This window comes from Stegodyphus dumicola, chromosome 2 (genome assembly GCF_044657685.1).
Source record: "Stegodyphus dumicola isolate Sdum_Otavi_A_Nest chromosome 2, ASM4465768v1".
Classification (NCBI taxonomy): domain Eukaryota; kingdom Metazoa; phylum Arthropoda; class Arachnida; order Araneae; family Eresidae; genus Stegodyphus; species Stegodyphus dumicola.
The window spans coordinates 40802734-40817532 of record NC_140769.1 but is presented as its reverse complement, the minus strand read 5'-3'; the positions used below and the strand labels follow the sequence as shown (position 1 = coordinate 40817532).

At 33.9% G+C, this 14799-nt stretch overlaps 1 protein-coding gene across 2 annotated transcripts in view; it reads left to right on the top strand.

The window, feature by feature from the left end:
* LOC118183718 (uncharacterized) overlaps positions 1 to 8196 on the top strand; it is a 44274-nt gene extending 36078 nt beyond the window's left edge. For both annotated transcript variants that reach the window (XM_085810619.1, XM_035353311.2), the window contains exons 4-5: positions 5688 to 5793; positions 7924 to 8196. In XM_085810619.1, the coding sequence (XP_085666745.1) occupies positions 5688 to 5793; positions 7924 to 8062 (245 nt within the window). In that variant the 3' untranslated portion in view covers positions 8063 to 8196. The remainder of the gene's footprint in view (positions 1 to 5687; positions 5794 to 7923) is intronic.
* Positions 8197 to 14799: the final 6603 nt, after the last annotated feature.

The window sequence follows — 14799 nt, the reverse complement described above, 5'->3', positions numbered from 1 at the left end:
TCATAAACGCACAGTAGGTGGGGATAAAGGACTTTTATAATTACTCTGAGGCATCCGTGAATATTTTTAGACGTATTTTCAATATGAGGTTTTTATTCCAATTAGAAGATGGTCTTCAATGATTTTAAAATTTGTGCGCTTACTTTACACATAGCAATAAACGCGCAGTGTGTTATCTACCCATTTCATTGCATAAAATTTTATACAATCTGGATTGGAATGGTCAATATTTTATATAGGTTATCATTTTTTTTTTCAAATACATCCTAAATACGTCTTAGAAAAGTATATATATATATATATTTGATAAACAGTTCTGGTCTATGAAAAACACATTTTGTTGCATTTTGTGCCTTTTATGAAATTTTGTTTGGCATTTTGTTGCATTTGCAGCTATTTCCAAAACGCGCATTAAACCCACCTGAACCATACATACTTAGTTTGTACGATAGAGGGTTTGGTTAATTTAATTTAATTATGACAAAGCCTCGAGGGCTATCTGCCTAAGGTGAGGGGTGCTTTCGCGGAGGACGTTTTAAAGGAATCTGGCTCGTACACATGTTACACATGGCGAAAACCACGAAAACACCCATGCAGCCAGCCCGTTCTTGCATGTTCAATTGCATGGTGGCACATGCCCGTTCTTGCATGTTCAATTGCATGGTGGCAGATGCCCGTTCTTGCATGTGCTACCCATTCGAAACTCGGACCAAACAACCAGTGTTTAGAATCTTTACCGCTCGGCCGCTGGTGGGCGTACGATATAGGGAAATCAAAATTATCTTTATTCTTAGCCATTTTGTTGTTGGTCCTCTTAATTGCACTCGTGATCTGAATTTTACAGGAAAAAGTAAGTTTAAGCATATTTTTTCTATTAACAATTTTTATAACAAACATTTCTCTGAAATTCTAAAAAACAAATATCTAAAATCAAAAACTCTTTTGATTTTTTTGGCTACAAAATGTTTACCGTGTTTTCAATAGTCTTTATGCGGCTTTTATTTTTGCAACCGTTAGTCACGGATAGACAAATCTTACTCGTGGTCTCTTATGCACCATTTTGTAAAAACGTCGGTACCATTTTTTCCAATAATAATTGTTTTTATACGTATAGTTATTGATGCAGTTAAATGCATCTTCTCCACCTGCGATATCCGTTGACTCATCTCTTTTTAAAACTAACTCATAGCAAAGCTTAAATCGATTAATTTGATTTGTTTTCGCTTAGTAAAAGATTGGCAATGCGGTGCAAACAGTGCTATTTGATAACAAAACAGTGAAGTGGTTCTTTAATGTACTCTTCGTTGAACATGCAAAACGTATTGTCTTATATATAAGACGTAATAAATTCTCTCCAATCGTATGAAATAACCCAACACAAAATGCTACAGGACGCTTCTGTTCTCATTTTGTTTTTAGTTCTAGCAATTTTTATCATTTGGAGTTGAGATTTTTCCAGAGAGTTATGTTGTTTCTAAACGAAAGTATAACTTTATAATTAAACAGTATTTCGTTTGAAGCCAGCTAACTAGCTGGAATCAAAGAAGGGCATTATTAATTCCTACGCGGTTATAATTTGTCTGAATAAAGTTATAGCGGACTGTGATTGCCAATTAAGTTCAAACGAGGCTTGAATTCATCATAACATGGCTTTTAATTTTAATTAAGTTAATAGGGTGATTTTGTGAAAACAAAAGCGGCTTTATTGAGATTTTTAGACTTTCAGCCTTTGTTTTGAGTGTGATTAGAGTATAGGAACATGAGGGAGAAAAGAAAAAAGAAAGGCGGAGCAATTTTCGCATGATAACTAGTAGAAGGGTGTGAAAATAGGGATGAATAATATGACGATGATTCTCAAAACATGAGCGGGATAAAGGAGAAACTACTAAAAACACATCGGCTTCCTGGAAGTTGATCAGCTGTATAACTCATGAATGATATAGGGTTGATGAAGGAGAAGGAAGTGAATGAAAAATTCCCTATCAAGAAAATGCGGTGATCTACGTGATGTTCATATCACGATACGTGTAACGCAAAGAAATACAGAATTTATGACTCTAAAAGCGATAATCAACCGAAACTCTGTCGTCAACAATGTTGCTTAATGAGTGACAGAAGTAAATAGGTCGTCATTTTTTTCACATCGGAGATTGACATATTTTTTGCATGGAAAGAGGAAGAGGAGAGCCCGTGAGCTGAGATAAACAGTAACAGATCTGAATATCAGTATAGGTAAAACGGTGCGTGAGCATTCAAATTCCTGATTTAAAGGTTTAGAATATCGGCTTCTGGTACCGCCTGATGGTGTACGATTACCCGAGTGTGATGTTCATGCTTACGATGTCTTGTAAAGAGACTGTTCTGGATGGGTACTAGCTAGCGACTTAGAATATGGGCTTCCGAGTAATGATGTACAAGGATCCGGTTGAGTGTTCTTGTCTAACGAGTATTATACGAACTGATGTTTAGGTTCATGGAGAAGATGGCTCCCCTCTAAGAATAATAATGTACAGTATTAAAAGGTGTATGTGACTGTGTCAGGACAGGTTACGTTAATTCAATGCAGCCAAACCCTCAGCTTATATATGTACTCTTCACCTCCTCATAATTCGTAGATTTTATTATGTAAAACAGAATTTTTGAATATCAGTATATATTATGGAGGTTTTTCCCAAGGTTAGGATAAAGTCTTTATTTCTGTATATATTATGATTTTAATCTGTTAATTTAGTACTTAGAGAATTGTATAAAAGAAATAAATATTTTTGCAGCTAGGATTATTTGTTTATCTAGGATCATGTTTCCTTTCCACGACCGTTAAGTTATAAAAATGTAAGTAGAGTTATATTAATCGAACGTAGGGTGAAAAATTGCGGCTGTGATTGAACTTGAAGTTGTCCATCGCGAATGAAATTAAATATTGTATTTTATCAATTTTGGCACCTGGTTATTACACTAGGTCCTTACACAACACAAGTTATATGGCTGCATGGGGAAACGCCCGTGCAGCCAGCCCGTTCGCCGAAATTCGAACTATCAGTTTTCAGCGACTTTACCGCACATTTTCTTACGTTTGGCCCTTGTGGATCGATGGAATCAAAGCTTGACGAAATGTTTTCACGAATTTTAAGGGTTATCGTTAAATTATTTTGGAAAATACCAGATTTTCTGCAATATCTTTCTTTATTACACCTTTGTCCACTTCGTCGAGAATCAGCAGTTTTTCTCTAAGTGCTAGACACATTCGTTTCGATGTTTTTATCATTCAATACACGGCTACCATAAAACCCCAAAACGCAGAAATAAAAAATAACACGCAACTACTGCTTTTAAACTGTTTTACTAAACAGGATTGTCTGGGGAAATTTTAACAATACGGTTGGTAAATGCTTTCTTATTTGAGAATGTCCCTCGCCCCATTTCATCCCTGACCTAGAATGGAATGTGTGGACAGTTAAAGAACCACCAGTACTTCTTTTGAGACCAAAGTTGCCCACACGCACGTATCACAGCAAATAAAAATATAATTTTAAAGCAGAATGATAAATTTCGAAAAATCATCCATTTAAGAAGTGTGTTAAATATAGTATAAACTTCGCCGTTTCAAGTTAATACAAATAAATAACAGTTTACACTTCTTGATTGTTTTATTTGCAAACAAATTTCATTAATACTTTCGCCTATCATTCCATCGGCTAAAAATCTCTAATGGCCTTTAAAATAGCTACAAAATTATTATCATATTTGCGAATTCCGCACCATATAGATTCTCTTAAATACGAATCAAATCTGTGTCGCGTTGTGCTTTATTGCACCAATTTGTAAAATACGAAAGCTTTTTTTTTAATGTTTGAGTATAATGATAAAATACCATGATTTCGAAAATACTCCATGTCTTGCTGTTCTGTAGAATGCAGGTTCCAAGTTTTAATCATTTTCTGGAACTGCAAAGGAAAATAGAAAAAGAACAGTTGATTTGTATCCCTCTTCCCAAAGACAAAATTTGCTTATGAAGAATTAATCAATGTTACGCAGAATCAAAGCAAATATCTCAATGTAGGTATGTGACGTCACACTTACCCATTATTGGCGCTAAATTGCACTGCTTGACCAGGGTATCTTAAACATTTTGGTGTGTGGACCCCATAATATCTGCGAAAATTTTATGGGACCCCCATAAGCATTTCGCAAATCCTACACACGCGTGAGTGAAGCTATCAGTTTCTTCACTTGCACTTTAATATACTGTTACAGTTTTAGGTCATTAACTTTAATTTTGAAAGTAAAATGAACGTTTCTATTATAAAAAAATGCCTCGAAATGTTTTCATTTTTTTCTTTGTCTGTATTATCTTTATTTCCATATACAATATTTAAAAATATTTGGTATCTGTAAAATTATTATAAGCTAAATAAATATCAAAATTGCCAAAATTTTTACCCCCCTACTGCAAGTCCCGCGACCCACAGTTTAAGAAACTCTGTTTTTGACGACAGTTTTTGTATGCCGAAATAGTCGATGATAAATACATAAATACCGGAAATAAATTTTAACTAGTAATATTTGAAATATGTCAGCTTTTTTCTTTCATACTTCAGTAGGCAAGCACGAGTATACACGACAGATTATATAGCTATTCCAGGTTAATGCCTTGTAAATTCATAAAGGTCTCTAGTAAGCTATATAATCGTCACTTTCTGAAAACTAGTTGGATGATAGTATATTTTCCTAGAAAATGTAATTTTCATGTTTCAACGAGCATTTCTTTCATGTAAATGAATTAGTCCAGTATTAGACAAATATGTTCTACAAATCTGATTATATCTAAATGACAAGAAAGAGTGCTTGAGCAGGAAATACATGTTTCATGTCAAAATTTATTAATGTAAAATTAAGAAAATGAGAAATTCATCGATTGCCAGTATCATAGATATCTTACTGAGTTCGCACGATATTCACAGACAAAATTTATATACGTTTCCTAGTAAATTTGGCTATTCAATTACGAAATTACGAAAGGAAAACATTTTTTTTACTCATTTCGCTCATGCGCAGTTACAAATTTCGTTCTTTAAATTGTCGTAACTTGCAAAAAATACTCATTATTCTGTTTTCCAATTTCAGTTTAATGTTTCTCTTGAATATTGCCATTTTTTTTCTAAGTTTTGTTAAATATGGCTGAAATTTCTGCTTTCAAGCAACAAGGACATACAATGAAAGCTTACACAACATAGCACAGTAAGCAAACACATTGGAAGTTTAAAAAAAACCTGCATATTTTCGGTAATGCAAATGTTATTTTTAGGAGAATTACATATAATATGCAAAACATTGTTTGAAAGTTACAGATTATTTACTGAGTTTTATGATATACAGCGATCAAAAATACGAGTACTTTTTCTTAAATATTTTTTGGGTCCTTTAAGTGCACTTCTGACTGAAATTCAAAGGCGTAAGTACAAACATATTATTTCCGTGGTCGCTGTTACAGAGCAATTTCTCAAGCATTTCTCCAGAAAGTCCAAAAAATGTTTGAAACAAAAAGTGACTGGTGACTTTTGCTTATATAGGTATCCTATAAAATAAATAAATAAATATATACACAAATTGAGTTTAAATATATACACAAATTGAGTTCATATGCTTTGTATGTGTACATTATTCTGATTTGCTAATTGATTTTTCAGCATTCTTAGACAGTGTTAAATGTCTGAATGAGCTGAATGAAGACCAATGTGGAAACTTACCCCGCCTTCCTGCATCCTTAAAAGATTTTACGCAGGAATTCTGCTCGTAAGTATGATTCAATAACTTTAATCATTATATTTATGAAATTATTGCATATTTGCGTCATTGGAAATGTACTTGCAAACACAGGAAACAAATTGTATTTTAATAAAGCGAAGAAATATTTTAAGGAAATGAATGCTGACAATATGTACAGCGTATTAATAATAAGCTTGCTGATTGAATAGAGTTACATTAATGAACAGTTAATCTCATTTACATGCCTTTTCAGCAGTTATGTCGCTTTCGGTTGGTGAAATTATTACGAAATGCTTTAGTACTGAAACGTAGATAAAAGGGCAACCTTCAATGCAGGTAATTTAAAACGTCACTAAAGATATCTTCCTTGAAACAATGCGAATAAATCCATCTATATCAAGACCGACACTATTAATCTGTCTCTCTTTATTTTTTTTTATTTTTTATTTATTTATTATTATTTTTTTAAAGTTTACTATGTGCAATAATTTAATAGGTTACAACTTTCCTCCATGCAGGACCAACGATTTCACAGAAGCCCCATAAAGATATGACAGTTGTGTCAGGATAAGCACCTGCATGTAGACATTTAGCAAGTCCAGAAAATCCACGGCAGTTAATTTTTCAGGCAGAGTCCTCCTATCTTTACTTTATCTAACACAAGTTTCTGTCTATTCTAACAGAGATTCTTAACAGTCTTTTGATTGCTTCTTTGCTTAATTTTAAGTAGTTCCTAACAGGATACTCTTTCCCCGTACAAAAACATCCAAGCTTATATGTAGACTTTATGAGGCTCTTAGCCGTCTATTCGGCTGCGTTCCCGGAGCAGGATGGAGCAGAGAGTAGATGGTTTCTGCCAGGAAGATAACACACTGTGAGGCTAAGGCCAGGTCAGTGGTCTTCCTTGGTGGCGCTCACTCACTCACTATTAATCTGTTTCAAGAGTTAGATCAAAAAAGAAATCATTTTTTTCTGAATAGTATGACATTTCTGATGTCAGGTTGGGCTTTGTAGTCTAAAACTTCAAGTTTTATTCAATAGAAGCGTTTGATTCTATTTATTTCAGAAGCTACGAGTAATGTTTTAGGCAAATTTCAATGTGAAGTTTCTTATTGAAAAACAGTACTGACATAGGGAACACCTGTGCATGTTATTATACTATCATCTGAAATGATGGACGGTGAGTTAAAACTACAGATGGAAAGAATCTTAAATATTCCCAAATCAGAATTCCAACCCCAAAAGCTTTTTAAATCCTTCGTGTAAGATTCAGATGACGAAGAAAAAGAATATTCAATATTAAAAGTTTTTGAATAAAACAAAATTTAAAATTTGCGTTTAGTAAAAAACAGATTTAGAAATTTTAAAGCTTCTTCAATTATTCCGTTATTGTTATGTAGTTAAAAATTATGATAATTATATCGTGTAGACAATGAATAGAAAGCAGCACAAATAAAACTGAAGAGCAATGGCAGATAGAGAAGGATACAGAGAGATTGGGAGATGCGCGTCGATGCAGATGGCAGGAAAAAAAGTAGTAAATATTATGAGTTTGTACAGAGTTTGCTGTTAATAAATAAAGTTAAACAAGCCAAAAGTTTATGTAGGTCATCTTATTAAGGTAACTAAACATCTATGATGAACTGAGAAAAAAGTAAAATAGCTGCTTTTATTCATTATAGTATAAATTCCATGAAGACTACTTTAAAATTCCTCAAAACTAAATTAACAACTTTATTAACTTCCTCTTAAGTTACTCAGACGATAGGCCTTGTTTCTCAAAGTACACTACACCCTTATAGAGACATTAAGATGCATCGAAGCAAAACTACATGAAAAATGAGCAATGCCCCTATGGGACTCGAACCTGGACAGCTGGAAGACGCGCCGAGTGCGCTACCGTTACACTGCGAAGGCATGCTGGAAGAAGAGAGATTTTGAATTACATATATAGGTTCTAAGTTTTGCTGTTTATTAAGATTAAATTTTGTATTCCTCTTTCTCGTTAATTTGAGCAATATGTAAAGAAATCTAATTGGGTTCAAATTAATTGCAAGTAAAATTGAAACTTTCCATTATTTAAAACTGAATATTATGAAAAAATGTGTGGTAAGTCATTTTCTGATGATATATTTGGAAATTTTCTTGTCTTTTTAGGGCTCTTAGAGAATATTTACAATGTGATAGTGAAAATGTCGAGGAGAAATGTGGAAGCAAAGCTATGCTGGTAGCGAAGGAAATAACATCATTTAATTTCAAAGGTTTTGAAAAAGGTTGTAGTATACTCCAATTCTGAAACATGAAAATGCTAACAAGCAAATATGCTGAGCTTTGTAAATGGATGAAAGCTTGATAATACTCAATAAGCGTTCAACTTGTTTTCCAAATTGTTTTCTTTTGATTAATAAAAATTTCTTTTGCTTGCAAGAATATTTTATTATCACTTTATATATAGGCTTTTCCAAGCAATTGTTATAGAACTCAGATATTGATGATTTAGTACTTACCAAATTAGTTTGGTAAGTACTAAATCATCAATCTAAAAAAAAACATTAAGTGTTTTTTTTTTTAAATGCAGGAGTCATGCGTGTCTTTCTGCAGTTATTTTGACAACATGAAGAGGATAATCACATTCCCGCAATACATTGTAGGGTTTATATTTATTTTAACTAACATTTATTGTTCACTTCCACGCCTGTCGAATTAATTTCTACCTTTTCGTTGCCCTGCGTTGGCAACACGCTTTTGAGATTTGTCGTTCGTAGGATTCGGTCGCTAAAAGCGTAGCTAGCCTGTAACTGTTGTAATTCTTATTTTATGCTTATCTGTACTCCTGAATTATTACTAAATGTTTACGTGTGCATGTATTCAGTTTGGTTTAAATAGACGTGAGTGACTGAATTTATTAAGTATGTTTAAAGTCGAAACTGCGTCATCCATGTCGGCGTCATTCTAATACGAGGTACGTAAACATCATTTGGAGGCACGCCGACGAGATCAGATCAAGAATTCGTCGGCAGTTCAAGTACAGATGAGTATCTAAATTTGATTCTTGAAGTTTTATATCTATTTTGTATTGATTTTGATTTTGAACTCGAATACTTCGATTACTTATTATGGATCAAGCTACTGTCATTAGATTGCGTGGTATGGCAAAAGCGGCCTTCACAAGGCTTCAGAATACTATTTCTTCCGATTTATCTAAAAATGAAGTAATTTTGCATCTGGAGCGCTTAGAAAGGATTTATTCAGATTTTGATAAATTTGATGCCCAATTACCAGAAGAACAGTCAGAAATTGAAGATTTTGAATCGAAGTATTTTGGTTTAAAACTTCAGTATCAAAATTTATTAGATGTATTAAATGTAGCTAATTTGCCAAATGTTACAGGAAATTCTAATATTAGTAACTTTAAGTTACCTAAGTTGAATATTACTATTTTTTCGGGTAACTTTAATGACTGGATGAATTTTAAAGATTTGTTTGTTGCAACAAACAGTGCATAATACTTCTTTATCGAATATACAGAAATTTCAGTATTTAATCGGATCACCTGCTGATGAACCAGCTTCTATAATTAAACATATTCCGTTATCAAATAATTCTTATGAAGAAGCATGGGCAAAATTGCTCGCTAGGTACGATAAAAAGAAACAAATCGTACAATCGTTAATTAAAATATTTATGGATCAAAAATGCATTTCACAGGTTGATAATGTTAATTTACGGCAATTAGCTGATACTTCCGATGAAGTTATCAGATGTTTAAAAGCTCTTGGTGACAAAGTAACTTGTAGGGATCCATGGTTAATATTTATGTTGCTTCAAAAGGTAGGATTCGGTCGCTAAAAGCGTAGCTGGACTGTAACTGTTGTAATTCTTATTTTATGCTTATCTGTACTCCTGAATTATTACTAAATGTTTACGTGTAAATATTATATCATTAAATGTCTTCAGTTTGATTTAAATACAACAAGAGTCCACTGAATTTATTAAGGATATTTAAAACCGAAACTGCGTCATCCATGTCGGCGCCATTCTAATACGAGGTACGTAAACATTTATTTTAAGTTTAAACTATCTTTCTTGTCAAGCCTTACTTTACCCTGGAATTGCCAATGCCAGAGTATGTAAATTTTAGTAGAACGCGCAAGGATTCAAATTTTCAGCGGAAGTAATCTGAGTTAAATAGAAGGGAAACGAGTTCGAAGGTGTGCTTTCTTGCTTCACGAACATGGAGGTGGCTAGTTAGAAATTGAAGAACCACGCGTTTCGGCCTGTGTGCTTGCCTCGGCAGATTGTTGAATCTTTCAACGTAATATTTAGAAGTTTGTTGAATTGTCAGCGGTATCTCAGAACGCGATTAGGTTAGTTACGTGTAGAGAGCCTCGTAGTTAGTCACTTGTTATTATTCTCTTTTTAGTTTCTTATTTTTATTTTACCACCGGGTCGGCGTAGTTTGTGAGCGTCAAGAGCACGCATTTGTAATTTCTAAAGTTGAATAAAAAGGGATTTAAACCCTTCTCAAGACTTTGTCTACTTTCCAGTTCTTAGCAGTCACCACTATTGTTGCGTGCAGGTTGGAAGCGCGCAACATTACAACATGCTTCAGCATATTTAACCGCTTGCAGTAACAGTAGCGTTTCTCAAACATTTTCAAATGGGGCCCACTTTTATAGATTAGATGTTTTGGAAATCGCCTTGCTCTTGTCCCCTTAGAAAGAACTTTTTTCGGCATAAATTACTAACATTACATTTATATTTTAAAACAATACAAGTAAGTAAATGTCATTTAATTTTATCTCGGTATTACGCAAAATAATGAATTAATAGTAAAAAACTGTATTTGTTTTTAATTATTCAGTGCTGTTATAGAGCTTGGATATGTAGAATTATATGTGAAATTATGGTATCTTTTATATAATGCAACATAAAAAGTTTGAAGAATGCAATTCTCTACCAAAAAAATAAGATAAATGGAGCTAGTCTATTTAACATTGAGATAAATGGCTTTCTCTTTTTTTTCTTCACCAACGACAGAACAGCTGTCCCACTAGGTTAGATGCCCTTCAGCCTGGTGGATGCTGTCGTTGGAATTTAAAAAAAAAAAAAAAAAAAAAAAAAAAACTAGAGCTTAGTACACTATCCTCCAGGATATGACCACGTAAAATGAGGAACGCTGAAAGAAGGACCAGAATATGGAAAGAAAGTTAATGGTGAGGCCTAAGGGAAAAGTACATGTTGGGGCACTGCTGAAAAATGCTGATGACCGCTTACCTTGAGCACTGCAAAGCTTCTGTTACTTGCAAGGATGTATTGACATTGAGTATAATGTGCTCATAGAGGTAATGCATACTGACAGTTATACAATAAAATTAAAAATAATTGCAGTAAACGCTGCACTACCAAGATCTTTGCAAATCTGTAATATGTTACGGACATCTGCTAAGTCAATGCATATTTTAGTTACTTTTCACTGTTATGCTATATATTAGGCATATAAATACAATATGGACAGGGTGTAGATACAGATACAGATGTAAAGATGAAATCTGTACAATTATTTACATTTTATAAAATATGAAGCAAAATAAAGTTACATATCACGTTAATAAAACTATGGATGAAAATATATTGCGTTTATAATTATGCAAACACTAATGGCAAGCTATACTGGCAAATTGAAGACTCATACATTCATATTATGCACTAATAGTAGTTACAAATACGTACATTAAATGAGTGCTGAAGTCGGAGAGTTGCATTAAAACAGTTAATATCATGTTAGGTACTAAATAAATTAAATAAATACAATAAAATATATCTGCAGACTGATTTACTGAACATATATTAGTATTGATAATACCTATTTGTACATATTTATGGTACAGTGCTTATTGGAAAAGCAAAAAATAATACAAATTTATGTATGTATTGTGCTCAGTGCAAAATCTTAGCACAAATAAAACCAGGTAAGGTAAACCTTAGTACAAAATTGAATAATTAGACACAGATAATGAAATTTGACTCGAGTAAATATTCTGAATAATACTAGCTGGACTAATCATAATAATAAACATTATTAATAAAGCAGATAAATATTATACATTAAAAGAAAACACAAAAGAGACATTAAGTAAATAATTACATATATATATATATATACAGAACCCGAGCTGCTGACGGCACGCTGCTGGTAGAAAATAGTAGAGAAGTCACTTTATGCTATCAGCAGTACCCTTAGCAATGTTAGTACAATCTCAAATACGGATGAGCGCACATTTATCCTTATTTGTGTTCCTCGCCTATGATGGCATATTAATTGCAGCGGATCTTTTTAAATGCGAATTCTCTGTTTACGGCAATTATAAAGATAGTGGTCTGTGTCACTAGTACTGCCACAAATACATTAGTCGCTGTGTCTTAGGCCAAATCTGTGAAGATAGGACATATATAGGCTCTTCCCTGTCAGGTACTGTATAATTTGCAATGAGCCGCTATTTAAATTCTGGTTTACTTTTGGATAAAAGTTATACAATCTTCTGCCTGTAGTGTTCGACTCCCACTATTTTTACCATTGTTTCATTAATTCACATTTGAGAGTAGTTTTCAGATATGAGTTTAGAAGGGCCACATTAATGCTACTCACATTGGGCTCGTTAGTTGCGCAATCACATCTCCTGCTTCGTTTCCTGCAATCCCAGTATTGGCTAGAACGCACTGAAGCTTGAGCCTGAGACTTGCACGAATCGAAATTATTTTTTTCTGCTTAACTTTCACTATGGAATACCATTGAATATCTACTGCCTCTGCCATGGATGGCCTGCAAGCGTGATATTGTATTTGTATATATCTTTTGTATATTCCATTGCTAAGAGCAAAGTCCAGAACCGCTTTTAAAGCTATAAGTTCTGCTTGAAAAATTGAATTTTTGGGAGGAAGCTTCTTAGCCCTGGAATGGACTCTGAGGTCAACTTCTATTGCAGAGTGGGCATTGCCGATCCCAAGCTCTCCTTTCGAGCCATTAGTATAGACGGCTGTTGTTTGTAATGCAAGGGGAAGGTTACAGCTTGCTTCTGTATCGAAGTCAGCTGGGTGGCAAGGAGAGTAGGCAATGTGATTCTCGTAGTCTGTGGATATATATGTCTTATCCCAAATAGTTACGCTTTGTTTCAGCCTGATCGCTCTTAACACTTCAATACTTGTTGAATGTTTTTCGTGGCAATGACGCCCCACATGGAGACGCCATGAAGTGCTATGAGCTTAGCTAAGGTGGCATACCATGACATGAGCATCTGCGAGTTGATGCCCCAGCTAGGAGCTGTTTTATCTGCATTATGTTTGACAGTTTGTGTAGCCTTTCTATGAAGTCCTAGGTGTGAGGAAGCCAGAAGAATTTGTCGTCTATAATCCCCCCCCCCCAAGCAGCGGAAATGTCTCACTGATTGTATATTTCTGCCATGGAGGTTTACTCAGGAGGTACGCTAGTGCCTTTTTCTTGGACAAATTAGTCTTACTTTTGTTTTTGCTCTTGAAATTGTGAGATTATGTTCACTGGCAAAGCGGACAATTTTGTACAACGTTTCTGGGCATTTACCTCGTAGCTCTTACGTTTGCTCCATTAGAAACAAGCAAGAAGTCGTCAGCATACGCAGTTATTTTTGACGTTGCATCGTCATTAAAAAAAGGTTGAGAGTGGTGTTTGCTACCACGAGGAGCCTTGCCCTATTTGCATATGGACGCCTCCATCCGGTGCCGCTTGAATTCATCTTCCGCTATTATAACATTATTAAGTTAATTATGAAATTTACAGATGTCATAAATAAATGTCAATACTATTCAAGAACATAGCTAGGGTTTATCTTATCAAACAATATGCGCTGAACATGGTGTGAATGCAGACACAGTTAAATCAAAATAAAGTAACTAAATTTAACATAACAAAAGCATTTTTACATTTTTGCGTTGTGAAATTGTACCAATTAACCCCAGTAAAAGTTACAATTAGTCCAGTGTTCTAAATATTACAAATTAAAACAAACAAAGCAAGTTAAAGAAAACATCTATCGTTTATTGTAAGTAATAAATTAGTTGTACATAGTTAAATTTTTTTAACAGATGGAGGCCTGTCAAAATTAAGTACTGAAGAAGCAACTAAAAATATATACGTGAATTTAAATTATTTAGGAATCACAAATGAGCGTTGGGTCCATCTCACAGATTTCATTGCTACTCAATCTATACTTTTACACAACTGCAAATGAAACAGGGAAAAAATCAAAATTTTACAGCAAAATTTCGTAGGAATAAGCCGTTCATCTTAAATACTGAAAGGGTTGTGTAGCGAGGTTAACAAGAAAACCAGTTTATATTGGGAGTGATTTTTTAACATCCAATTTTTAATCTGGTACAGCAAATGAAACACTTTTAACTGTAAACAAACAAAAAAAGGTGAAGTTCTTGGTTACCATCCGGAGGGATACCTTCAGGAGGAGGTTCACGCACCGACTATCAGAAGCCATTCAGTAGAGGATCCACCGCCACATTTTCAAAACAGGTTGCGGCCATTTTTTATCAGTCACGTCTCTTCCCTCATACAATGAAAAATCAATGAAAATTTAGGATTTGAATAGACCAGATGAAGAATGTGTCAAATTCTTTCAAGCGAAAGGCGTTTAGCCTAAAATTTCTATTTGTTCTAATAATCATGACATAAAATTATATTTCGGAGACGCAATTTAGTGGCGCTGCAACTGAATTTCTTCCCAAACACTCTGCGCAAATTTCGATAATCTGCAGTAATTGCAAAAAAGTATATACAAAGAAGACTCAAAGGCATAATGATCATAATTAAACACGTATATATGACCTGTGTTACCACAATTTATTATTCAAATACTTGCACAGGAGAGCAAGGAATACAAGCAAGAACTTTCAAAGGTATTCTGTGACTGTTTAAACCTAAAGACATTTTTGTTGAACAAAAAACTCTAAATTTCGGTCATAATGGCTATCATACAGTTTAGCAGAGGT